This window comes from Mobula birostris, chromosome 13, assembly GCF_030028105.1.
Source record: "Mobula birostris isolate sMobBir1 chromosome 13, sMobBir1.hap1, whole genome shotgun sequence".
In the NCBI taxonomy this organism is placed as follows: Eukaryota; Metazoa; Chordata; class Chondrichthyes; order Myliobatiformes; family Myliobatidae; genus Mobula; species Mobula birostris.
The window spans coordinates 20,425,094-20,450,767 of NC_092382.1; the positions used below are offsets into that span (position 1 = coordinate 20,425,094).

Genomic DNA, 25,674 nt, shown 5'->3' on the forward strand with positions numbered 1-25,674 from the left:
ATACACCCACTGGAATAAAGGACGACGGGGACTTGGAAGTGTCAAGGCCACAGTCATGGAACAAATGAGAAACACCCATAAATATGTCAGGAAGATGGTCCCTGAGGCACCTGGGGGAATACCTCACACAGCAGGCAGGGGATATGGAAGTAGAAGAGGGTGAACCAGAGCCAGAGGACCAGAGGCCATGGAAGGACAAGCCGCTGCACGTGTGATGTCCCATCGCCAGATATCAGAGGCGGCTGACGTAAGCAAGTCCAGTCAATGACGAAATGGCCGGGCTGAGGGGCAGCACAGAGGCGCTACTCATGGCGGCACAAGAAGAGGAGCCGAGCACACGAAGTGTGTCGAAACCTGAAGAGCGAATGGATGGACAAACCTCTGGGCGTCCACAGCCTTTCACAGGGTCTTCTGAGAATCAACGCCTCTGGCAAAGATAGTTCCACATTCGACAGAGATCGATGACGTACCAGAGGACGAGAGGATTCCTGTTATTTCTGAAGGAGGAGCTAGGGAACTGAGGGCCAGTGAGCCTCATATTATAAGTGAGAAATGCATAGTAAGGATTCTGAAGAGCCGGAATGGGCGATAATGTCTCGCGAATTGAACTGAGTTTATGAGCAGGTGAACAAACAGTTAGAAGCATATATGGTGCTAGGCATTTAATACCCGAGCATTGGCAAGTCCCCGCAAGATGGTCTGCTCCAGGATGTTACAATACATAGTGTCCAGCAATTAACATCGTGCTAGGTGGCACAATGTGCTGGTGGGATGGGGGGTGTCATTATTTAGGATTGCAGGCCTGTGACCAGTGATGTGCGGCAGCGATCGATGTTGGGTCTTCGATAAATCTCTTTCCAGGTCCTAAATTATCGGTCCCGCCTTCAATACCAGGGAAGCATGACTTGCAAAAGGATTCACTGTTACAAAACAACCTCTGAAATAGAGTCTGTAAGGTTTCTGGCGGCCCAAAAGTATGACATTGTTTCATGTCAAAACAGCGGAGGTTTAGATGCGAACTGCTCGCGTTTTGGAATTTATGAATTGTATTGTCACGCTGAACACTGAAAGATTTAACAAAACTGGAAATTTTATTAACCAAAGTGAAAAAAAAACAAAACAGTAGAAATTACACATTCTTGTATAATTCAAAATAATTGAACCATAATGTCATCAGGCAAGGACGGTACGACGGAGCCCCGAAGGGTTAGCACCGCCACTTTAAATGCACTCCAGGGTACAAAGGAATCTGTGTCCAGCTAAGTAAAACCCCGACTCGTGACAAGCGTACAGGTAAACATTGTGATAAGCGACAAAAGTCCAAGCATACTGAATTGCGCACCCGCAAAGTCCCGAGGAAAGTTAATTGGTGCTACCCGAGGACAATGGCTACTGAAATGGAAACGACCGAAGACCCAACTATAACACGTTAAAACACGGAACAATATATTATAACTGCCATTATTAAAACTCAGGAAACACACGCCCAAAAAATTTTTTTTAAAAAACACACGAAACAGGAAGCAAGGTTAGAGCTGTCAGAATCCTCCGTCGACGACCCGAGATTGTGACAGAGCCCGTCCCCCTATGGTCGGCACCTGACAGCCCAGCACTACATAGAATGTACCACGGAATCCTGAAGTAAAGCCAAGATCCAAAATACCTCTGGTTCCTCCGGACCCTGTCAGTCCCAAACTATTGTATTGTCGGAGTCCCTTTTACTTCGTGAATTAAACAGTCTATGGATTGTGTAAACACTTGCACTGTCTAAGCTCCTAGGTGGAGTGTGTGACTTGGGATTCCGGGTCAATATCAATGTTTCAATGTGGATACAAGAAAGGTGGGATGAAATCTCATAGAACGGGAAGTTGTAACGGGTTAATTTTCCAAATGAATTTAATGCACTGATAAAGCGAGTCGCTAGTTTACGTGATTCTAGTTTGAGTGGAAGATAGTTATTTCAAAGCCAGATTGCTGACCGGAGCTTGGAAGTGAATTGAGCACCTCAGTCCCAAGCAGTATCAATGGGAAACTGTGTATACGGAAAGCCTGGTGTGTGAGATGCTCTGCGGTTTGTCCGGCTGATGGTACCTTGTTTAGAGGAATGAATCAGCAAGACCTGAAAAACCTATGGGGCAGAGCTGAAATAGTGGTGAATGAAAGTGACTGAGGCAGACTGGCAATAGACCAGGGGCGTGAAGGACAAGGTAGAGGAATGGGTGCTGCTCCGCACGACGGTTCCTCCAGTTTCCGGCAGTCGGCAGTATAAGTCAACGTCGATTGGATGAGCAAAAGCCAGGGTTTCCAAGGCGATAAGAGTGAAGACCATCGAAATCAGAATGAGGACAAAGATGAGCAAGTAAAACGGTCAGTTTTCGGGGGTGAGAATCCCTGTCCGCCACGGAATTAACCCAGTGAACTGTAAACACGGATGTCATCAGCCCCATAGTCTTTTCGCGGACAAATATAGGATCCACCTCGAAAACTCGGCTCCCTGTCTTTGCGTTGCCTTTAAAGTCTCCTGGTGAACCTATCTCCATTACAGTACCGGGCAGCGCTTTCCAATTCACAACCAGTTATTCTTTGTAAAACACATCGTGATGTTCAAGACACCATCAACCCCACTCCCGCATTCATCAGGCCCGGAAAGCAACAGATTTGGAAAGGCCATCGAAGAGGAAGAAAAATCGCTGCGGAACACAGAAAATGGGATAGAACTTCGGCGCTGATACAGGGTTTCGATTCGAAACGTCGACAATTACTTCACCCTACAGATCAAGCTCGATCTGACTCCTAATTGAGGTTGTATGCTGCCATGGAAATCTCGACCCTGGCCTGCGTATTGCGTCCGATAGCACGCATAGTACCTCAGGAAATACAAGGAAGTTCCCGGACTGTACCTTCTTGAGCAGCGGAGTTCACACTTTGTGCAGAGTCAGTTCAGGATGGATCGTACAAACAAAACAAGAAGCGTTTGAACGGGTGCGAATCGGATGACGGACCGGAGCACTGCTGAGAACGTGGAAATCTGCGGAGTCAGTGGGAGCTGGTGGAAGAAATATGGTGTTCATTGAAAGGTGGAAGGTTCATGGTGTCATGGAAAACCTATGGGGAAGCGGGCAACCCGTTGAGTTTGGTGGCGAGGTGTAGGGTCATTGGGAAATGTCGGTATGAGTAGGGTTAGTGGGCACTAGTCGGGATGTGTTGGGGTTGTTGTCCAGTGGGGAGGTATGGTTTCAATGGAACTATCACGAATGTGCTGTGGTAGAGGAAGCTGTTGGAGAGGAGGTTTCAGAACGGAACAGTTTGTCGAGGATTGGGTTAGTAAGCAATATATTTGGAGGTGTGTGGTTGGTAGAGGGTCTGGTGGAATGTAGGTCAATGAAGCGGCCGATGTGTGATTGCCCGATCAGGGGTTAATGTGACGGCGTAGCTGTTGGAACGATTAGGTCAGCGGAAAATCTGATGGGAAGGAATGGAGTCACTGTCATACGTCGATCATGAAGACGTAGATTCTGAAGGAAAGCTCAGTGAATTGCTGTGATAATTGGGCTTGTGTAAAACTTCTGGTGTCCGTGATTTCAGTGGCAAGGACCCGTGGTTATGGAATGGACTCATTGTGTTTTGCTCGACAAGGTTCCGTCTCACTGGGAAGAGATCTTACAGAGAGTTGAGGTCAGTGGGAGCAGGTGGAGGATGGGTGTGTTCAGTGTGAGAGCGTGTGTCAGTGGTGGAGGCTTGTGGAAATTTCTGGATCAATGGGTACCGGTAGCGTGCAAGGCGTTGGGGGATTGGAAGAGGCTTGTGGAGGAGTTGTGCTGTCTGTTTTGTTAACTGAAGCCGAGCCGAGGTCAATGTGTCTCGTTGCAAACATGAGTCGTCAGTGCTTGAATGTGGTACAAGAGGCGTGATTTCATTGGGATTCATAATACAACACTGCTCAGTCCTCAGTGTTGAATTTTAAATGCCATATTTCCCGTTACTCTATTACTCGTCCTGCATCACCTGGTTTTGCAACTCCAGACTTACTCAGCTCTTTATTAATGTTACGAGCAACAAAGTTCTGCTGCAACTGATCTCTGAGGAAATCCAGTGTAACTGTTCCACCTTCCAGAAAAAGGAAACATACCAGTGTTCTGTTTTGTTTCTGTACAGAAGCAGTTTCTATTATCCCAAGATATTTAATCTTTCTGACAGTCAATTGTCTTGCATCATCTTATATACCTTTTGGAAATCGGGACCTATCCCATTTGTTTATTCATCCACTGCATCATTGGAGGATTCTATCCCGTTTACTTCTTTTTTTTAGTTTTGGAAGCGATTTCACTTTAGAAATTCAAATTGTCGAAGTGACGACCGATAGAGACCCTTTGCGGCATTTTATTTCTCTGTTTGGAAAGCTGCTTTGATTCGAGGCGCATTATTTGTGTTTACCCGGTACTGACCATTCACAATGCGGCCCGTTGTTTCTGCGCTCCTTTTTTTTTAATATTCCCTGACAGATTCTCTCTCATCTTCCATCATTCAAGGATAATCTAACCTCTATCCTTCCGAACTTTTCATATAAATGAAAGTCAACTGATTTTAGCAATTGTATTGGAAAATTTTGTTTAATTGGCAAGAAAAGAAAGTTTAACATGAGTAGTAACACTTAATATTGTAATTTACCTTACTAAGGCAAAATTGGCAGGTATACGTTAGTTCCGCCGAAGATAATGTGAAATACCAAAAAGCATCCATCTTCATAACAATGAATGACTCATGACTGCCGCCTTCAGGAATAGTTGGAGTAGCGCTTGTTCCATTCATCCAGTGTGGTCACAGGCGACAGGTTCATTCTCCTGCTTCCATTTCATTTCATTTCCTTCAGCAGACTGGCAACAGCTACAGTTGTAGAATAAGTGGATCAGCTGCAGAACTTCCTGCTGAAACTTTGACAGTGTGGAATATAAACATCTATAAATCCACTTTGATTGTCCTACTCACGAATCATGGTGGAAATGTGTTTTTATTCCGTCATGCTGTTGGCATGTTTGAGTATCGAGGAATTTGTTCACAATTTAACAGCGTTTCTGGCAATTTGAATTAAGCTCAGTAAACCAATAGAATACCCCCCCCCCCCCCCCCGCCCACTTAGTTAGGAAAGCTAGTTCCAGAGGGACATGTGGTTGTATTTTCCAGTTGGGTCACTGGGGAGGTTCAGCTGTCTAAACCTACGGTCCGGCCTGGTCCAGCCCATCAAAAAGGTGAAGACATTCACTGCCTACTGATATCTACAAACACTGTACTCAGTTCATTTGTAATTAGGCTCTGTGATCGTTGCCGACCCTGTCAGCGATACCGCACCCCGTGACGGGAGGTATGGATCAATGACATTGGAGAGCAAGGAACGGGGAGAGTAAATACAGGAGAGCAAATAACTCCGGAAAATCTGAATTTCATTCATTTTATCTTCCTTCAATGCCGGATTAGAGATCAGATCGCCATTGCCAATATGATTATTATACAGTCTGCAGATTTGCTGAAAATCTATCAGTTTTAATTGCAACAAACACTCTAATGTAATGGGTTTACCTCTGTTGGCATCACAGTGATACTCGTTATCTCCAAACACTACTCCCGCGGATAAACTCTGAGAGAGGGTCTGCATTACCACCGACAGATCTTTTGATAAATTAGTTTAATGTTAAATAAGCATTCATGGCTAAATGAGATTTAGCCCCACTGGGCCATGACGCAGCACCATTAGAGATTGTTCTCGGCTCATTTTACTGGGTGATCATAGAAATATAATTATAAAAGAAGCAGCGGGAGAGCCAGCAGCTTCCAGTAGCCTCAGTAATACACAAGTGAGATACGGCTTTGTCTGTCAGAGACGGATTCTCACGTTTGGATCCAAATACGCAAATTCAAATGTCTGAATTTGAAAGCATTCATCAAATTGTGATTTCACCCAGAAGCAGATGGGAGTTCCGGATTGCTAAACTGAATTTACACCAAACACACCCTGTCTACACCATTTCGTTTAGAAAAGGCTAATGTGAAAGAAAGTCGGGTAACCTGTGCAACAATTTCGAGACGGTTGTGATATTTAAGCAGCTGGAAACTACTTGTTGATTACTTAATGTTTTTAAAGTGATATAGCAATTCTGGATTGTACAGTACGTTTCCAGACATCTCGAATTAGACGAAGGGGCAGCTGCATCGTTATGTACTCCATCAAACGGCCAGGTCAATGGGACATGGGGACTGATGTGTTGTCAAATTAGAGCAAAATTGGGCCGAGCACGATCACATCTCATTCACAGTGTGGGTTTCGATTTGTGCTGAAACTAGAGAAGTTCAGTCAGACAGGAAAAAAAGGCAAAAAAAAAAAAAAAAAACGTCTCCCAGTAAAATGGTGATTATAGTAAGGAAAATGAAACATTAACTAAATGGAAAACTCCGAACAATACAGAACGGGATTGGATGTCGCGATTGGCAGCCACGGCCAGATCACTCCAAAGGCTCAGGTAATGCAACTTCGAGAATGGATCGATGCGTTTTCAATTTTGGATACTTGGGTGTGTTAATGTGCAAGGTAAAACACATTTTACTGAAGGGAGATAAACAAACAACTGACAACTATATAGGACCCTGGTCAGACAGGACTCGGAGTACTGTGCTCAGTTCTGTTTACCTCACTACGGGAAGGATGTGGAAACCATAGAAAGGGTGCAGAGGAGATTTACAAGGATGTTATCTGGATTGGGGAGCATGTCATATGGAAACAGGTTGAGTGAACTTGGCCTTTTCTCCTTGGAGCGACGGAGGATGAGAGCTGACCTGATAGAGGTGTATAAGATGATGAGAGGCATTGATCGTGTGGGTAGTCAGAGACTTTTACCCTGGGCTGAAATTGTTGCCAAAGAAGGATACAGGTTTAAGATGTTGGGCAGTAGGTACAGAGGAGATGTCAAGGGTAAGTTTTTAACTCAGAGAGTGGTGAATGCGTGGAATAGGCTTCCGGCGATAGTGGTGGAAGTGGATAGGATTGGGTCTTTCAAGAGACTCCTGGATGGCTACATGGAGCTTAGAAACATAGAGGGCTGTGGGTAACCTGAGGTAATTTCTCACTAAGTACATATTCGGCACAGCTTTGTGAGCCAAAGGGCTTGTATTGTGCTTTAGGTTTTCTATGTTTCTGTGTAACTTATAACAGGAAATGAGAGTCTTTTACTGAAAGAAAGGGAAAGCTGAACTGTTGGGAACAAAAGTATTGTTTGAGGACAGGAACGTTTTCACAGAGTATAATTTGTTCATATGTTTGCAGAGCAGATGTGGATTTATTTTTTCACGACACACGCCGGTGATAATAAACCGGATTCTGATTCCGAAATGGGGAAGTTATTTGACTCTTTCTCCTGCGGGTACGGACTTCCAAACAATTTCAAAACTAAATTAGCGGGAGAGAGCAGAAGAACTTTCAACTGCCCTCTGAATCTGGTCTGGGTCACTCCGTAAATAAATGTATTTGTGCAAGTGCTGAAATTCTGAATCACAGAACCCCAAAACTTTCTCCATCTCTCGCATTGTATCCTGCTGATATATTTTGCATTTTGTTAGTCTCATTATACCTTTCTTTATGCTTAATATTCTGCACGTATCTAATCCGAAGATCATGTTTATAACGTCAGAAAATAGTTCAACTATTTGAATTAATTATGTCAGTTTTATTGACGAAGGAGCGTATAATTTCAAATCGCTCATGCATAAAAGGTATGCCAAGGTCTAATTCAGATTGTTGCTTTTGATTTGATTACCAATTTTAGTCCGTTTTAGTAAATGAGAGATCTACTGAAATTTGATTATCGCCACAGTAGTTTACGGCAGACACAATCTCAATGGTTCCTCACATGGCCTTAGATCACCTGGGGGGGGGGGGGGAGCCTCTGTGTCAGGATGCTGTTAGTTGAATATAGCTCAGCGTTTAACTCCATCATACCCACAGTTCTGAATGATAAACTATATAATCTGGGCCTCTGTACCACCCTCTGCAATTGGATCCTGGACTTACTAACCGGAAGACCACAATATTGGAAATAATACCACTTCCTCCACCACCCCCAACCCCGCTAATGATCAGCATGGCGCGCCTCTGGAGTGTGTGCTCAGCCCACTGTTCTAGTCCCTCTATACACACGACGGTGTGCTAGGTATAGTTCAAATACCGTCTATAAAATCGCTGATGACACAACATTGTTGGTAGAATCTCAGAGGGCGTACAGGAGCGAGATATACCAGCTGATTGAGCAGTGTCGCAGCAACAACAATGTCAGTGAGACGAAAAACCTGATTATGAAGTTCAAGAAGGGAAAGAGAAAGAAACACCAACGGATCCCCATAGGAGGGTCAGAAGTGGGGAGATTGAACAATTCAAAATTGCTGGGTGTTAAAGTCTCCCAGGGTCTAACCTGGTCCCAACATGTCGACAGAACAATTAAGAGGGGAAGACAGTGGCTATATTTCATCAGGAGTTTGAAGACATTTGGCTTGTCACCGGAAACACTCGAGAACATCTACACTCGTACTGTGGAGACCGTTCTGACAGGCTGCAGCAGAATAATTGAAGTTACAAAGAATTGTAAAATTAGTCAGGTCCATTTTGTTTTCTAGCCCCCACAGGATTCAAGACACCTACAAGGACCGGTGCATCGTAACCCAATGTCCATTACTAATGACCTACATCACCCAGGGCATGCCGACCTCCCATTACTGCCGTCCGGAAGAAGGTACAGAGCATGAAGGCACACGTTCAGCGATTCAGGAACAGTTTCTTCCCTTCTGCCAGACATTGAAACCACGAGGAAGCACTTGCTGTCTTGAGACAAATTAGCGTGGATCAATCCACAGATCCTGACAAAGTGTCCAGCGGACCCAGTGGGAAGCGAGAGATGAAATTGGACTGGCCTTGGTAAAGGAATTTTATATATCTTTAGCCATGGTTGAGATGCCGGCGGAATGGAGTTTTGGAGGATAGCTAAAGTTGTTCATGGATGACTGTAAGAAGTAGCTTGGTAATTATAAGCCGCTGAGCCGGACCTGACTAATATAGAACATAATAGGTAAATATAGGTAATATAGAACATAAAAGGTGACTAATATAGAACATAATAGGTAAATATAGGTAATATAGAACATGAAAGGTATACTTAGGGATATGAAAGACAGTGTCTGATTAAGGATTGCCAACAGGGCTCCGAGCGCGGTAGCTTGTGTCTAATTAATCTTATGGAGTTTTCCACGAAGTTTACCAGGCGGATTGATAAAGGAAGAATAGTGACGGGTCCGTTGATGTTTATTAACGATCGAGATGATAATGAGGTAAATTTGGTCAGTAAATTTGTGGATGATACTAAGGCTGGAAGCGTAATGGACAACGGGGAAGGTTGTTAAGGATAGCAGCGGGATCTTGAACATCTGGAAAAATAGGAAGAAGTTTACAGACGGAATATGCAGAATGAAGATGCTTTTTGAACACGGATTCTGGGTCTGCCCACAACGAAATGACACTTCTGGAGTGGGCGTCATGTAATGAACCAGATTTGATTACAGTAAAGGAACTCCTAATGAGACAATGAGCATAATATAATGGAAGAGGATTCATCCTGTGTTCTGAGAGAGACGAGCTAAAATTAGATGTGTCGGTATCATAGTGGAATCAAAATCAATTCAGAGGCATCCGGAAGTATCTGAGGAAAGGAAGGAGACAACAGCAGGGATGGTGGCAGAGCATCAGTGGCTGGAGTTTCAGCCAGCAGTTCAGATGGCGCAGGGTAGATTCCTCTATAAGAAGATGTGTTCTAAAGGGAGGATGAGGTACCCATGTCTGACAAAATAACTCGTGTCTCTGTTATTCCCCACGACAGCATTGAAGTGTTTATAAAAGCACAGACTGTTCTGTTTATTGAACTAAAGTGTCATTTTGAACGTCCAAATTATGGATTTGACGGCTCTAACAATTCAGCATTGCATTCAGTTAATGTCGGGTCTGCAGACCTCTCCAATCCCGGTGGTAGCGCTCCAGGAAGTCACAGACACGCGGTCAGTATGCCGAGTTGAGAGTTTGTACCGATCCGATAGGAACTGATCCACGTCCTTCCCCGTCTGCAGATCAGCCTTGATTTGATTCCCTGCTGCGTACAGACTCACATTCACGAGTCTTTAAAACGCACCTTCTCAGTATTAGGATTCTTTGCAGAGTTTGTGGGGATTTTGTGTACATCAGTTGTTGCAGCGTTTCTCTGTTTATGTATGGCAGTTCGGAAAAGAAACGTTTATTTTCCTTCCTCACCCTTCTGTAAAAGTCAGCAAAGAAAAAGATCTGAAGATAGGATATGAAAATACATACTGACTTTGATGATAGTCTTACTTTGAACCGGTAATTTCTGAAGTATCCTGTGATTCGAGCAACACAGGGATTCGTATTTTCATTGAAGATCGTTTAATAACTTGTCTTAATTTGATTTTGCGCAAACGGATAACTGAGTAGTTCATCCCTGTAGTTGCACACTTTGCCTCTTGATGGAAAATTAACAATTTAGTATCCAGACTAGGGGGCGGGCATTTAGACTTAAATGTAATATCAACGCGCCGAGTGTGCTCGGATATTCAGTCACTATCCGTGGTCAGTGATGATGGTGTATTGCTATTGACAGTAAAATTGTGTTAAATGACGAGTTTAAATATGAACATCGCTATTACGTCCAAGTTAGGACAGGAAATGTAACGACAGTGTTAGTTTAGTGAGGGAAGTTCTGAATGAGCAAGGAGATGATCTGCGCGGATATTCATGGAACTGATACAAACATTTCTAACATGATTGCCGAAGTTGAGGGAGCGAGCTCGTCTGTGTGGTCAGTGATCGGTCTGGATAGGCAGTGATAATACCAGAGTGGTCAGTGACGCGCCGCCAGCCTCGTGATTGTTCTGTTTACTGTGTGTTGAAATGATGGGTCACTCTGAATGAGGAAACCCTGCCAGCGATCTCACTCACGTTCGAGAAGCGCAATAAAATTAATCGTTAATCTTCACGCTCGATGGTGAAAGTTTTCTGTCATTCATGAAATACCTGAATTTGCAACATATTGTTTGCGTGAGGTCGCGGTAACCTGTCGAGTGCAGGAAATTGTTCGATATGAACAACTGGGGATGAAGGAAATCCCGGCTGACGTCATAAAGATTAATGCGAAGGTGTTTATTTTCAGCATAGCATGGGCGAGCAAACGCTGGTGGAAAGTGCTGGTACCGCAGGGGGACTCTACGTGCAATCTAAACATAGAGTAGAAGTTATGGTAAAGGACACAAAATTAATACTCCCCGTCGATACTCGTCAGGAAAGCGGTCTTTACAGTTGCAGTATTCACTGAAGGGAAGGGGAAATTCTGCTGCTGTTCTCCACACATAATGTTGATATTCTCATGTCTGTAAATAAGAATAAATTTCCCGAACTGAGAGAGATCGTATCCCATGGTGTGTGTGGTAGGCTGGGTGGAAATTTCTAAAGACACGGAGAAACACAGCACAGGAACAGGCCACTCGGCCCGTGTAGTCATGCTGAACTATTCTGCCGGGCCCCATCGACTTGTGCCACGACCATAGCCCTGCACGCCACTCCCGTCCATGTACTTACCCTAACTTTTGTTAAATATTGTAATCGATCCGGCGCTCGTCACTTCCTTTTTTTTTGATTTTTTTAATTTTATTTTTATTTGGATAATGAATTCACAAATATCATGTACTTTTTTCACACATATAACCTTTTCCAGCCTGTTCCACTCTCGCCACCCTCATGTTCCTCTTAATCATTTCACCTTGCACCCTTAACCGATGACCATAAGACCCACCCAACCTCAGTGGGAGATTGCCTGCTCGCACTTACCCTGTCTATACCCCTCAAAATGTTATACACCTATATATCAAATCTCCCATTATTCTCCTACGATCCAGGGAATAAAGTGATAACCTATTCAAGCTATCATAAATCTATCCTCAAGACCTGGAAACATTCTCGTAAAATGTCTATGAACTCATTCAATCTTATTGATATCTTTCCTTCAGACAGCTGAGCGTAACTGCGCACAAATTCGGGCTCACAAACTCCAAAATAACATCTCATCTCCAATACTCAATACCTTGACTTATGAAGGTCTATGTATGTACCAAAAGCTCTCTTTACGACCCTGTCGACCTGTGATGCCGCTTTCGAGAGATTATGGATCTCTATTCCCGGATCCCGCTGTTCCACCGCACTCATCGGTGACCGAACATTCAACGTGTAATTCATCCCAAAGTGCAACAGCTCGCAGATACCTGAATGAAATTCCATCCACCACTTTCCTGCCCATTTTGCCGGCTGGTCCATTGACCCTAAATGACCTTAATAGATCTGGGGAAGTCTGGCAAGTTTAGAACACACGCCAATGACATTAGGTCTGTGCTAAGTCTGAAGGAGCAAGCCGTTCCAGAGTTTTAAGTCTGTAGATCCCTATAGGTAAAACACCAAAGTATGTGCGCTGTATTTCCCCCGTATTTCCTGCACTTTGAAATCCAGCAACTTGTCTGTCCTTGCCATCCCCCGCGGCCAAGTTGGGGCTTCAATAAAAAAAAACTACAGCAATTGCACCCCGAATGGCGGACTGACATTTGCATTTCCACAAAATTAACATCAATTTTTTTCAAACTTCAGTTAACATTGAGATTGCAAGGTGTTTCTTGATCAGCGATATCCGGGAAACGAGACAAGAGCTTACCTCCAGTCTCGAACAGCGAACTGGGGGGACTGGGCTGTTAAACAGGAGAGGTTTCGGGAACACAGAATCGCACGCTGGAGCGGTGCAGTGCATCCGAACCAGGCGGACAGTGGGACTTGCAAGACAGAACTGCGGGCCACAAGGGCGTCACTGATCTACACTAACAAACGTAGGTCGTTCACTCGGTAAGAGAGGGGTATGTAAACGAGTGAATGCAGAAACTAAAAACGATTGAAAGGATCGTCAGTTGAGCTGGAGTGAAGAAACATGCGCGATAGTAAGGCGAGTGAGGAATGAGAAGACCACGTAATTACGCCGGTTCCCATTGGTGCGGAGTTTGCCTGCAATGACTGGTGAATTAGTTGGGCCAGTCTGCGAAACATCACTAATTCATCACATCCTCGCAGCAATGAGAGCCAGGGGATGTTTTATCGCGTCCTTCAGTTGCTCCCTGAACTTGGTCTGGGTGACGGCGTAAAAAGCCGTGTTTGTGCAGCAGCTCAGAAGCTGCAGCATCGAGCCCAGTCCTCGCAGAGAATCAGGAGGATGCAGCAACGCAGAGCAGCAGACGAAATTGCCAGAGATGACCAGCAGTAAAACGAGGGATTTCCTGCGGCTCTCCATCTGCGGGTCCCTGTCACCCTGTCCCTTGTCAGCACGCCGGAGTCTGCTGCGCCCTCTGCTGGTGACTAGAACATGCCGGACGGTTAGTCCATTCGTCAGGAGAACCAGCAGGAATGGGATTACAGGATGAGAAGGTAATTAAATAATTCCATTGGTATTGAGACGGTACCCATACAAATAAATGGATGAATTATCATTGCATAACGCCCTGGGAGCCGAAAATACCAGTAGGTGTTTCTTAAACAGCTGATTGCAGTCACTGCCCCCAGAATCACAGCCGTAGTTTTCCCTGTGCAATATTTTGTTTTCAGTTTCTGGCGACAGATGGCCACAAATCCATCAAATGTGAAAGTGTCGGTGAACCACACCGGACAATCGGTGGCGGCGTAAAGCAGGACGGCGTGGATATTACACACCGGTGTATCCGCAGCCCAGAGGAAAAGTTCCATTGATGCGGGATCCTGCTCAGTATTAGGTCCAGTGCAACGACCATAAGATCCGCCGCTGCCATGGCAACCAGGTAGCGAGTGACAACTCTGGAGAGACCGCACTTTCCTCCCGACAAGATTAAAATCGTCACCAGGTTCACTGCGAGGAGCATAGAAAATAATCAGCAGACACACATCAGGGAGCCTTCTCTGTGAGGTGGGCATACAATTTATCAGATTTGTTTTCTGTCATGTTAGTAAATCATTGCTCCTCAGGAAGTCTATAGAGAAAATTAACTACTAGATTCAAATCCTAGGTGAAATTAGCGAAAAAATCAAAGGCAAAATTTGCCGACAGATATCACCCAAGAGCAGCAGCGAATAACACAGATGAGGATCACTGATAATTTCGCAACTTCGGGCGTGTTTGGGGAGAAGACGTAAATGGGACATCAAACACGAACTCTACAGAAACTTAAATAACTTTCCGGAACAACGACTGCTTACATCAACGGCAGGCTTGCGCCACTGATCACTATACCCGCCGTCCTGCCGTGCAACAGTCTTTGGCACATATATATAGCTAGGGAGCCTGAGAATATGACACAGTCCCGTGTTGTCAACGTGGAGTGGAGAACCGGCTTGCAAATCTGGCGGGAGAAAACTATGTTGCGAATTACTGACAATTACAAAATGTCTCCCTGGTGTTTCCCGCTCCCTCCACTCTCCCTCCCGCTTTTCTCAACTATGAGCCCCTCTCCCTGATCCCTTCCCACTCTCAGTCCATAGCAGAGACCCGTATCAGAAACAGATTTGTCATCAACATCTTATGTCAAGAAATTAGTTATTCTTGCGGCAGTAGTACAGTGTAGTACATGCAATTACTACGGTACTGGGGAAAGGTCTCCGGCATCCTCGCTATATATAAAATACTGTCACCGATCATCCGATCTGCAGTAGCTCCAGTGAATTCGCTCAATGAGCGAGTGATTCGGAGAAGCGGAATCTATCTAAGTTTTACACTGATTCGCAGCTGCCGACCTAAAACTCGGAGAAACTGGTCGACTCCCTAGGACACGTTGAGCAGGAGATCTGACTTTGCGGCGGCGGAGGCTATGTTCACAGGCCGAAAGTTAACTGGGATGGTGATATTCCTATGATTTTTTTCCTCCAAGGTTCTTTATCCCCTTCAGTTACTCCTGCCCTTATTAAAGAGATTTTCCTCTGTTTCTCTGCATTTATTCCATTCCAGCTGAAATTTTACTTACCCACAATAATGTCCTCTTTTATCCCCAAAGCAATGCATCGCAGCCCATTAGTAATTTTTCAGTTTGCGGATTTTTGTGTTTTTCTTTTCGCTTCAGAACACCGACAGAGTTCACAGTCAACTGCAAACATCCACATAGTTAACAGCATTCTGAAAGACCCCACGCACCCCTCATACAAACTCTTCTCCCTCCTGCCATCTGGCAAAAGTCACCGAAGCATTCGGGCTCTCACGACCAGACTATGCAACCGTTTCTTTACCCAAGCCATCAGACTCCTCAATACCCAGAGTCTAGACTGACACCAACCTACTGCCCTCTACTGTGCCTATTGTCTTGTTTATTATTTATTGCAATGCCTGCACTGTTTTGTGCACTTTATGCAGTCCTGGGTAGGTCTGTAGTCCAGTGTATTTTTGTGTTGCTTTATGTGTTCCAGCCTAGTTTTTGTATTGTTTCCTTTTGCACCATGGTTCCGAAAACTTTGTCTCGTTTTTACTGTGTACTGTACCAGCAATTATGGTCGAAATAACAATAAAAACTGACTTTACTTGACTTGACTTGAAATGCTGACCATAATAAAATAATTAGTGATGAATGTTTTTGAATGGAATCAGTTTGTACAAAGACTACTCGAAATCACTGAGATCACTGTCAAATGCGCTGGCCGAGAATTAAAAGAGAACAACAGTAAGGACATTGGCATTTTATAATAGTGGAGTTCTAATTGTAGAATGACATCTGATACAGACATCGTTTGGCGGACAGTCAGAGGAGAGCGAATGATCACGAGAATATTTTAACGATAGTATAGTACAAATCGAGATGCCTTTCCTTTCTTTTTGAATAAAATGCCAATGGAATTCAAGTAAGAATTCTAAACCTCAAACGGAATTGCGCTATTCAGTCCATACAGCCAGCTACATTTTCTGCTGCACAATGTTATTCAGATGAATATTGTTTGAAATGACCACAGAATAAGAGAGTCGGGATTATAGTCACCATAATGTAACTTCTCTCAGGAGAAGACAGATAATGAGCCGTCTCTCTTTATCATTATTATAACCCAATTCTGAGAAAGCCTCAGAGTGACATTTGAAAAGCGAATGAAGGATTGTTTTAAATTACGTGAATTACCAGAGGAAAGGGCAGAGGTGGAACAATTCAGACATTTGCTCACAAATTCCGGTAATGCGGAGATGGAGCTGCAGCGGGACGAATGCCAGTGGTGAACCGTGAGGAAAGGATCACGGATTCCCTGGACACCCGGGGGTTTTAGAATAGACAGTCGGTTCTGGGAGAAGTGGGAAGGTTGGATGTTCTGTTCGATGACGTGGCAGGCACGTACGGAGCTGGGCGGTGCTGGGTGAGCGGTGACGTTGGCGGCTGGTTGATAGTCAGACCGGTTGTCTGCGAGAATAATCCGCACTTGGAAGTCAGATTGAATTCCGTTGCAAACACAAGGAGAGGAAGCAACTTGATTCAAAGCCGATATTTTCGAACGGAGGATGGAGCCACTGAAAGAAAGCAACGCTTCCAGAGGCAAAATATTAAACCTCGTTCATGAACTGATGTGAGCAACGGTTGAACGGAGTTTACCGAATGGATCATTGGCCATTGCACCCGCACAATTACAAGAGCCACAGTGAAGAGCATCGTTGCAGAATTTGAACTTTCGGAGATTTCTTACCTGGAGGGCACGACAGTAGCAATAATTTCAATTGGGTGATAAACATTAGAAAGCAGTTAGGTATTGTTTTATAGTTGAACTTTGGAGAGAGACTCACCGGGAAGAGCAATGATAGCGAGACCGGGGTAGTAAATAACTTGAATGACTTTTAATTTGTGCGTAATTCGAAGATCCAAGGTCAAAGTTGCAAAGATAAATTGAGCAGCCCAGACGATATTCTTCGGAATTTCTGCCACATTCCACTCTGCTGTTCCCGGTCTCTGCTCGATTACGGAACCAGAAAACCTTCCTTCCGCAGAGTGTGCTCTCCCTGTCCGCTTTGAAGATCAGCGAATCGCTGTGAGTGTCTGAGCGGCTGCTCAGTGAGAACTCTGTGATTCAGATGCTATTTAATAGGAGAGGGAAACTCTCTTGTGACGCCAGAATCCTTCGTGGATATCGGCATTTAATGAAATGACACATGCATTTAATTATTTCTGCATAGTTCCTGAGCAGCAGGTGTGGTGAGGCGCTGTTAAATAATTTCCAGCATTTCGAAACAATTTTGTAGATTCAGCGAAAATGAAGCTGAGTAAAATTCAAAGACAAAGATAACTAAAATGTGCAGTTTTTCGTTGAGAGGAAGATGAAATTTATTTCAAAAGCTTACTTTTGAATATTGTTAATGTGTCATAGTCTGGTCTGTGAAGTCCGCATTCCGGTTCACGGTTCGGTCCGTGGACTCAGGACTCTGGGTCTTCCAGTTGTCCCTTGTTTAGGTTGAGTTAATCATAGGCAACTGATTCCTATCTTGGGGCTTGGAATATCAGCAGCCTTGGGGTTGAGTGTGGGCTGCTGGTTTGTCTTGTCAAGATCCCCTGGGAGCAACCTCCCGGTGGAAGACCAGAACGGCCACTTGCCATCTTTAGGCCGCGGTGGGGAACCATCCCCTCATGGAGCCTTGCTGTCAGTAGTCGCAGCTGTCTTTGTGGTATGGATTCGGCCGTTTCCTGGGCCAGCTGAAGGGCCGTCAGCCACTCCGAGCTAGGTAAGGATCCGGCTGTTTCCGTAGCCAGCCGAGGTCGTTGGACGTAACTGCAACTCGGAGCAACCCCGAAGCAGGGATAGAACTGTCTATTGTTCTTCGATGTTTGTCTCTTCTTGCCTTCGCCTCTGTGGAGTAAGTCAGGCCGTTCTGCAGTTGCCCTGCAGGGGGATCTGTCTTGTCTTGTCCTCGCCTCCGTTGGGTAAATCAGGCCGTTCAGCCTTTGCCCTGCGGGGGGACATGTCTTGTCTTTGTCTCTATTAGGTAAGTCCGGCCATTCTGCCGTTACCCGACGGAGGGACCTGTCCCATCTTGGTGTGGAGATAAAGTTGAGTCCCGGCTTGTCTAAGGATAAGTCCCGGCTCTATGTCTATGTACTGTCCAGTCTCGTGTTCGTGTCGTGTTAAAGATGAGTCCCGGCTTTTCGAATGATAAGTCCCGGCTCTATGTTGATGTTCAGTTCCCAGTCTGTCTCTGAGCTCCAGCCTCCGAATTATCAGACTCCGCATTTCAAGACCCGAGACCCAGACCCCAGCCTCAAGTCCCAGACCCCAGCCTCAAGCCTCAAGACCCAGACCACAGCCTCAAGCTTCAAGACCCAGACCCCAGTCTCAAGCCTCAAGACCCAGACCCCAGCCTCAAGCCTCAAAACCCAGACCACAGCCTCAAGCTTCAAGACCCAGACCACAGCCTCAAGCCTCAAGACCCAGACCCCAGTCTCAAGCCTCAAAACCCAGACCGCATCCTCAAGCCTCAAGACCCAGACCACAGCCTCAAGCTTCAAGACCCAGACCCCAGCCTCAAGCCTCAAGACCCAGACCCCAGCCTCAAGCTTCAAGACCCAGACCTCAGCCTCAAGCCTCAAGACCCAGACCCCAGTCTCAAGCCTCAAGACCCAGACCGCATCCTCAAGCCTCAAGACCCAGACCACAGCCTCAAGCTTCAAGACCCAGACCCCATCCTCAAGCCTCAAGACCCAGACCCCAGTCTCAAGCCTCAAAACCCAGACCCCAGTCTCAAGCCTCAAAACCCAGACCGCATCCTCAAGCCTCAAAACCCAGACCCCAGCCTGAAGCCTCAAAACCCAGACCCCAGCCTGAAGCCTCAAGACCCAGACCCCATCCTCAAGCTTCAAGACCCAGACCGCATCCTCAAGCCTCAAGACCCAGACCCCAGTCTCAAGCCTCAAAACCCAGACCCCAGTCTCAAGCCTCAAGACCCAGACCACAGCCTCAAGCCTCAAAACCCAGACCGCATCCTCAAGCCTCAAGACCCAGACCCCAGCCTCAAGCCTCAAGACCCAGACCCCAGCCTCAAGCCTCAAGACCCTGACCGCATCCTCAAGCCTCAAGACCAAGACCACAGCCTCAAGCCTCAAGACCCCAGGACTCCAAGCCTGTCTCTAAGCCTCAAGACCCTAAGATGCCAAGCCTGTCTTCAAGCCTCAAAACCCAGACCGCATCCTCAAGCCTCAAGACCCAGACCCCAGCCTCAAGCCTCAAGACCCAGACCCCAGCCTCAAGCCTCAAGACCCTGACCGCATCCTCAAGCCTCAAGACCAAGACCACAGCCTCAAGCCTCAAGACCCCAGGACTCCAAGCCTGTCTCTAAGCCTCAAGACCCTAAGATGCCAAGCCTGTCTTCAAGCCTCAAGACCCCAGCCTCCAGTCCTGCAGTCATGTCATGTCCATGCCTGGTTCTAGGGCCCGAGCCCGAGGCAAGATCCCGGTTCTGGGTCCTTGTCCAATCTCTGGCTCTGCGTTCAAGCCCAAGTCTGCGTTCTTGTCCCTGCTTCTTATCTGTATCCTGTCACGTCCCTATTCTAGTCAAGCTCTGCTCCTGGTACTTCAGTGTCTGTGTCTTGCATTTGGGTCCGCCATCTACCAGCGCCTCCATTGTGACAGAATGTAAAAAAGAGTCACATAAGTATTTGGCTTAGAGAGACGGGGAGAGAGGGGGAGACAGGGGGAGTGAGAGGGAGATAGTGGGAGATTTACCTCCACCATACTTCTCACACTCAACGTCACCGTTCAGGTGATGGGGGAAAGAGAGGGAGACGGCAGAGAGAGAGAGAGAGAGAGAGAGAGAGAGAGACGGGAGAGAAAGCGCTCTGGGATAGAGAGTCTGGAGGGGGACTGAGAGTCTGGGGCAGACAGACGGGGGTGAGGAGAGAGTGGAGGACCCTGGAGGAAGAAAACCCTGTCTAATTTCCATCAGCAGATATATTTTAGTGATTCTATTATGGTTATTATTTTATGTTGTTTTTTCTGTGTATGCCTGCAAGAAACTGACTTGTTCGGCACAGCTTTGTAGGCTGAACTGCCTGTATTGTGCTGTAGGTTTTCTATGTTTCTATGTTCTATGCTTTTAGAATGAATCTCAGAGCTCTATGTGGTGACATGGATGTACTTTCATAATAAATTTGCTTTTAACATTGAAAGAGACTGTTGGAGAGAGAGAATCTGGGAGGGCAGAGAGAGAACGACTGGGGAGGGAGGAGAGTGAGACGGGGAGGGAGGAGAGTGAGACGGGGAGAAAGGCCAGTGAGGGAGAGGGAGAGACCAAGACGGGAGATAGACCAGGAGGAGAGGGAGATAAATCGTAGATGAGAGAGCAGCCGGGGTGAGGGAGAGATTTGGGATGAGACCCGGGATATAGAGACGGGGCGAGGTGGCGTGGGGGAGGGTAGAGAGACTGGGGGCCTAGAGAATGATAGAGGGTAGGAAGAGACGGGTGGGAGCAAGAGGGGCAGAGAGAGAAAGGGATAGGGACAGAAGGAGAAACGAAATAAAGGCTGGTGAGAGGGGCTGGAGGACAGGGTGGGGAGAGAGAGGTGGGGGAAGAGATAGAGAAGGAAAAGGGGACGGGGAAGAGAGGGGAGTGAGGGAGAGAGACGCTGAGGGAGTGGGTAATGGACGACGAAGAGGCGATGATGGTTTTACTCATCTCGTCTCCCCTCCTCACCTTTTCTTTCTCCCCTCCCCTCCTCAATCTGATCCCTCCCTCTCACCCCGCCCCCTGCTAACCAGCCCGCACCGATAGACCTCGCCTCCATCTTCTCCAGCGAGCCCGCGCCCACTCCTGCCTTTGACGGGCCTCAGTGACGTCACGTGCCCCACTGCACGGGACAGCCTGAAGGATTCGGGCCGAGCGGCCTGAGGGGGGGAGGGGAGGGAAAACAGTGAAGGCGGTATTTTGGAGATGGGAAGGGGTGGTAACGGTGCCAACCTCTTCCCGTACCTACATTCCTCCCCAGTGTTCCAGCTTCCTTGTTACGAGTCGCCCTGTCCCACCCTCGGCATCCTGTCACCCCTGACACACTCCGCTCTCTGTCCCCTCTTTCACCGCCCATCTCACCCTGGCTGGCGGCCGTTCTGTGATGATTACCATTGACAACTGCTCCCCCAGCATCGTAGAATGAAGCACACCCTTTTCCTCACCTTCCACTCACTTCCCTCCCTGTTTATTCAATCTCAACTCCTCATTCCTCCTCTCCTTTCCCTCGGTGCCCGCTGTTGCAATTCTCTATTTAACCTTCTGCCGACAGCCATTTTGTGACAGTGTATGACCCCCCCTCCCACTTCCTCCACCACGAAATGTGTCACTCCCTCACACTCATCATCTCGTCACCCTATTTCCCATCCCATCACCCGCAAACCCATTCCCGCATACAACTCGCTTTCCTCTCCCCACCACTTCTATGTTGTGCATGTGCACTTTCTGCTGGGTGGCCACCATTTTGCGATGTTAATTTCCGCCTCTCCTCGTCGCCCTCTCTCTCTCTCTCTCTCTCTGTTACCCAGTGAGTCACTCCCCAACTCTCCCCGTCACCCCAGACACCCTCCCCTCTCTGTCCCCTTGTCCTTTCTTCCGCCACCCACCACATCCTGGGTGGTGAACATTTCCATATGGGAAATTTCGCTCCCCCACCCGATCCCTTCCTTCCGTCGTTGAGTGAGTTTCTCCCCTCTCCCTCCGTTACGACACTCAACTCTCCGTCCCATCAGCCCTGACCGCGTCCTAACCCCTCGCTCTCCCTTTGCCCCTCGAGCACACCCCTCCCCTTTCCTGCCGTCCGTCTTATTAGCGAAGGAAATATCACCACCCACCCTTCATCCACTATTGAGTAAGTCACCCCTCCGCACTCCCCATCCTATTACTTCCCACCCTGTCCTATCAGCCCCCTGCCTCCCTTCAAATTCTATAACTTCCCCTCCCTCCCCGTCCCATCACTTCCCCTCCCTCCTCGTCCCATCAGTCCCGCTCCTTTCCTGACGTTTCACTCTTCCTCACCCCGACTTTATCTTCTTCATGTCGGCCACCAGTTTGTGACAGGAACTGTCTCCTCCCCTTTTCGTCCCCTATTGAGTCAGTGACTTTGCCACGGTCACCGTCTCATCAGTCCACTCCTCGTCCCGTCACTCCTCTTCCTCCCAATCCCCTCACCCTTCCTCCCCAAAATCCACAGTTATATGTGTATGTGTGAATATCTGAGATATATACATAAGTTTATTCAATGACAACATTATTAGAATTAAAACATATATACAATGCCTAAGACTATATAAAACACAAATTAAAATACTGTTATTACAATCAATAAGACACTCGATCCCCGTATTGTATCCACGGGCACCGCATGTTCCTTCGCCATAGATTCTGTGAGCGACAGAGGCCATTGTAAGGCAGTGTCTCACTCCATCCCTGGCGACCACATGAACCAAGGATTCGCCCATTTTAAATCAGCGCCTCCCTCCCTCTCTTATGCTCACTTCTACCAAAGCCGCCACTCCCTCCCCAGCAGACATTTCCAGTGAAGCGTCGGCCATTCGAGGTGTGGTGAGCAGCAGCAATAATTGCAGAGTTCAGCACCGACAGTCACTCTCGAAATTGCATTCAGCAACAGTGATGGACAAATACCCAGCATGCAGCTTATTGAAACTTCCTCCCAGTGTGAACACGGTAGTGTGTCACAAGGTTAGATGACTGAGCGAATCCCTTCCCACATTGAGAGCAGGTGAATGGTTTCTCCCCAGTGTGAACTCGCTGGTGTCTCTGTAGGCTTGATGACTGAGTGAATCCCTTCCCACAGTCTGAGCAGGTGTAAGGCCTCTCCCCAGTGTGAACTCGCTGATGTACCTTCAGTTGAGATGAGCAAATGAATCCCTTCCCACAGTCTGAGCAGGTGTATGGTCTCTCCCCGGTGTGAACTCGCTGGTGTGTCAGCAGATCGGTTGACCAAGTGAATCTCTTCCCACAGTCTGAGCAGGTGAACGGTCTCTCCCCAGTGTGAACTCGCTGGTGTGTCAGCAGATGGTATGACTGAGTGAATCCTTTCCCACAGTCTGAGCAGATGAATGGCCTCTCTCCAGTGTGAATTCGCTGATGTACCTTCAGTTTAGATGAGCAAGTGAATCCCTTCCCGCAGTCCGAGCAGGTGAACGGCTGCTCCCCTGTGTGAACTCGCTGGTGAGACATTAGGTCAGGTGATCGAGTGAATTCTTCCCAACAAGTTCAGCAGATGACCAGCCCCAGCCCAGGGTGAACTGACTGGTGTGTCCACAGGTGGGAAGACTGCCTGAATCCGTTCTCACACACAGAACAGGTGAATGGCCTTGTCCCAGTGTGAACTTGCTGATGTACCTTCAGTTGAGATGACCGATTGAATCCATTCCCACAGTATGATCAGATGAATGGATTCCCCTCTGTGTAAAATGACGGGAATGCCAGTCGGTCTGATGATCGAGAGAATCCCTCCCCACAGTCTGAGCAGGAGGGATGATTGAGTGAATGCATTGCTCCACTTCTTCCACTGTATGGTGCAACTGTAACGAAAACCAATCTCCCCCGGGATCAATAAAGTATGACTATGACTATTAAATATCTGGACAGAGACAGCAAAACTGGCGTGTTCTGTTCGAGATTCCAGTAGACAAATTCCTTGTCATTTTTAACCTGTAAAAAGATTTACAAAATCCATCAATTGGTATTGGAAAACCTTTCAGATGAGGTCACTTGAGTTGTCAAAGTGTATTCCTGCATCACACTATTACAGTGAAGTTCAACACAAGTTGGAGAGAAATCATCTTCTAACTGGGCACAGTGCTGGTATCTGGAATGACCATCAAACTCTCTGATGCTCTTCCTGTCTCTATAAGAATGGGGTATTTCTGCCGTCTCCAATCTGTGACCTGGCTCAGTTTGACTCTCTCCATTGGTATTATTCCCTGTTCCCACTGAGCTACTTGGAATCCTGGCCCCATGGTAACTGAAACACTCACACAAATAGCCAGCGGTCCATTCCACACGCCAACCACTCTCTGTGTAAAAAACTTACATCTGACATCCCCTTGGTATCTATTTCCAAGCACCTCAAAACTATGCCCTCTCATGTTAGCCATTTCAGCCCTGGGAAAAAACCTCTGGCTATTCAAACGATCAATGCCCCTCATCATCTTATACACTTAAAAAAGGCTCCAAACATAAACAAGAAAATTATACATTGCTTTGAGGATCTGTTAGAAGTATATAAAAGTATGAGGGTATAGATAGGGTAAATGCAAGCAGCTTTTTCCACTGAGGTTGGGTGGGATGACAACCAGAGTTCATGGGTAAGTGGGGAAGGTGAAAATTTAACAGGAACATTGAGGAAAGCTCTTTACTGAAATGGTCATGAGTGTGTGAAATGAGTTGCCAGCACAAGTGGTGAATATGAGCTCAGTTTCACCATTTAAAAGAAATTTGGATGGGAGCCTGGATGGTAGGGGTCTGAAGGTGAAAGTCCCACTGCAGGTAGTTGCAGTAGAGACCTTAAATGTTTTTTCCAGCATTGACTAGATGGACCAAATAGCCTGTTTCTGTACTGAACCTCTCCATGTTTCTATGACAGAGAAGCTGGACAAACTTGTTTGGAAGGGAAAAGGTCGGAGTGACAACGGAGCAGCAATGGCTGGAGTTTCTGGGAGCAATTCGGGAGATGAGTGATCGATACATCCCAAAGAAGTGGAAGCATTGGAAAGACAGGAGGACACAACTGTGGATGAAATGAGAAGCCAAAGCCAATATAAAATCCAAAGAGAGGGCAAACAAAAGGGGAAAAACTATTGGGAAACTTTTAGAAACCTGTAGAAGATGACAAAAACAAAAAGTCGGATGAGCTCAGGGTGTGGAATTATGATATTGTAGTCATTAATGAGTGTTAGTAGCACCCAACAGTCTGAGACATTTAGAGCTACAAAATATCCGGGGCCTCAATATCTCTTGAAACCCAAGGTTCCCTGCACCAGTTACCTTTCAACTTTTATTTTGGCAGGCACATACAAACTCTACACCCTCAAAATTTCACTTCAGAAGGCCTCCTACTTACCAAGTACTTCCTTGCCAGAAAACAGCCTGTCCCAAACCACACTTGCCAGATCTTTTCTGATACCATCAAAATTGACCTTTCTCCAATTTAGAATCTCAACCCGTGGTCCAGATCTCTCTTTTTCCATGTTTACTTTGAATCTCATGGAATTATGGTCACTAATTTTTGTCACCAGCCCTGGATCATTTCCTAACAGCTTATTGCACACTTCTACGTTGGGAATTCTATGTACTGATTAAGGGCATCTTTGTTTGTTGGCATGGTCTGCGATCACTCTACAAATTTGTTCCTCTAAATCCCTCAGACTGTTGGGTGCAACCAAGTCCCAATAATGGCTACAATATCATAATTCCTTGTCCTGAGCTCATCTGGCTTTCCTATGATGATTCTTGCATTGTGATATACACAGCTCAGCACATTCATCGCACCATGCTCAACCATTTGATTGCTGACTCTATCTGAGGTCTGAACACATCTGACTGATGT

General features: G+C 46.5%; 1 protein-coding gene across 1 annotated transcript in view; it reads right to left on the bottom strand.

Annotated features, from left to right (window-relative positions):
- Positions 1-22,583: 22,583 nt before the first annotated feature.
- Positions 22,584-25,674, bottom strand: part of LOC140207837 (uncharacterized) — a 268,940-nt gene continuing 265,849 nt past the window's right edge. Inside the window, exon 4 of the mRNA XM_072276392.1 lies at positions 22,584-23,204. Coding sequence (XP_072132493.1) covers positions 22,755-23,204 — 450 coding nt within the window. The 3' untranslated portion in view covers positions 22,584-22,754. The remainder of the gene's footprint in view (positions 23,205-25,674) is intronic.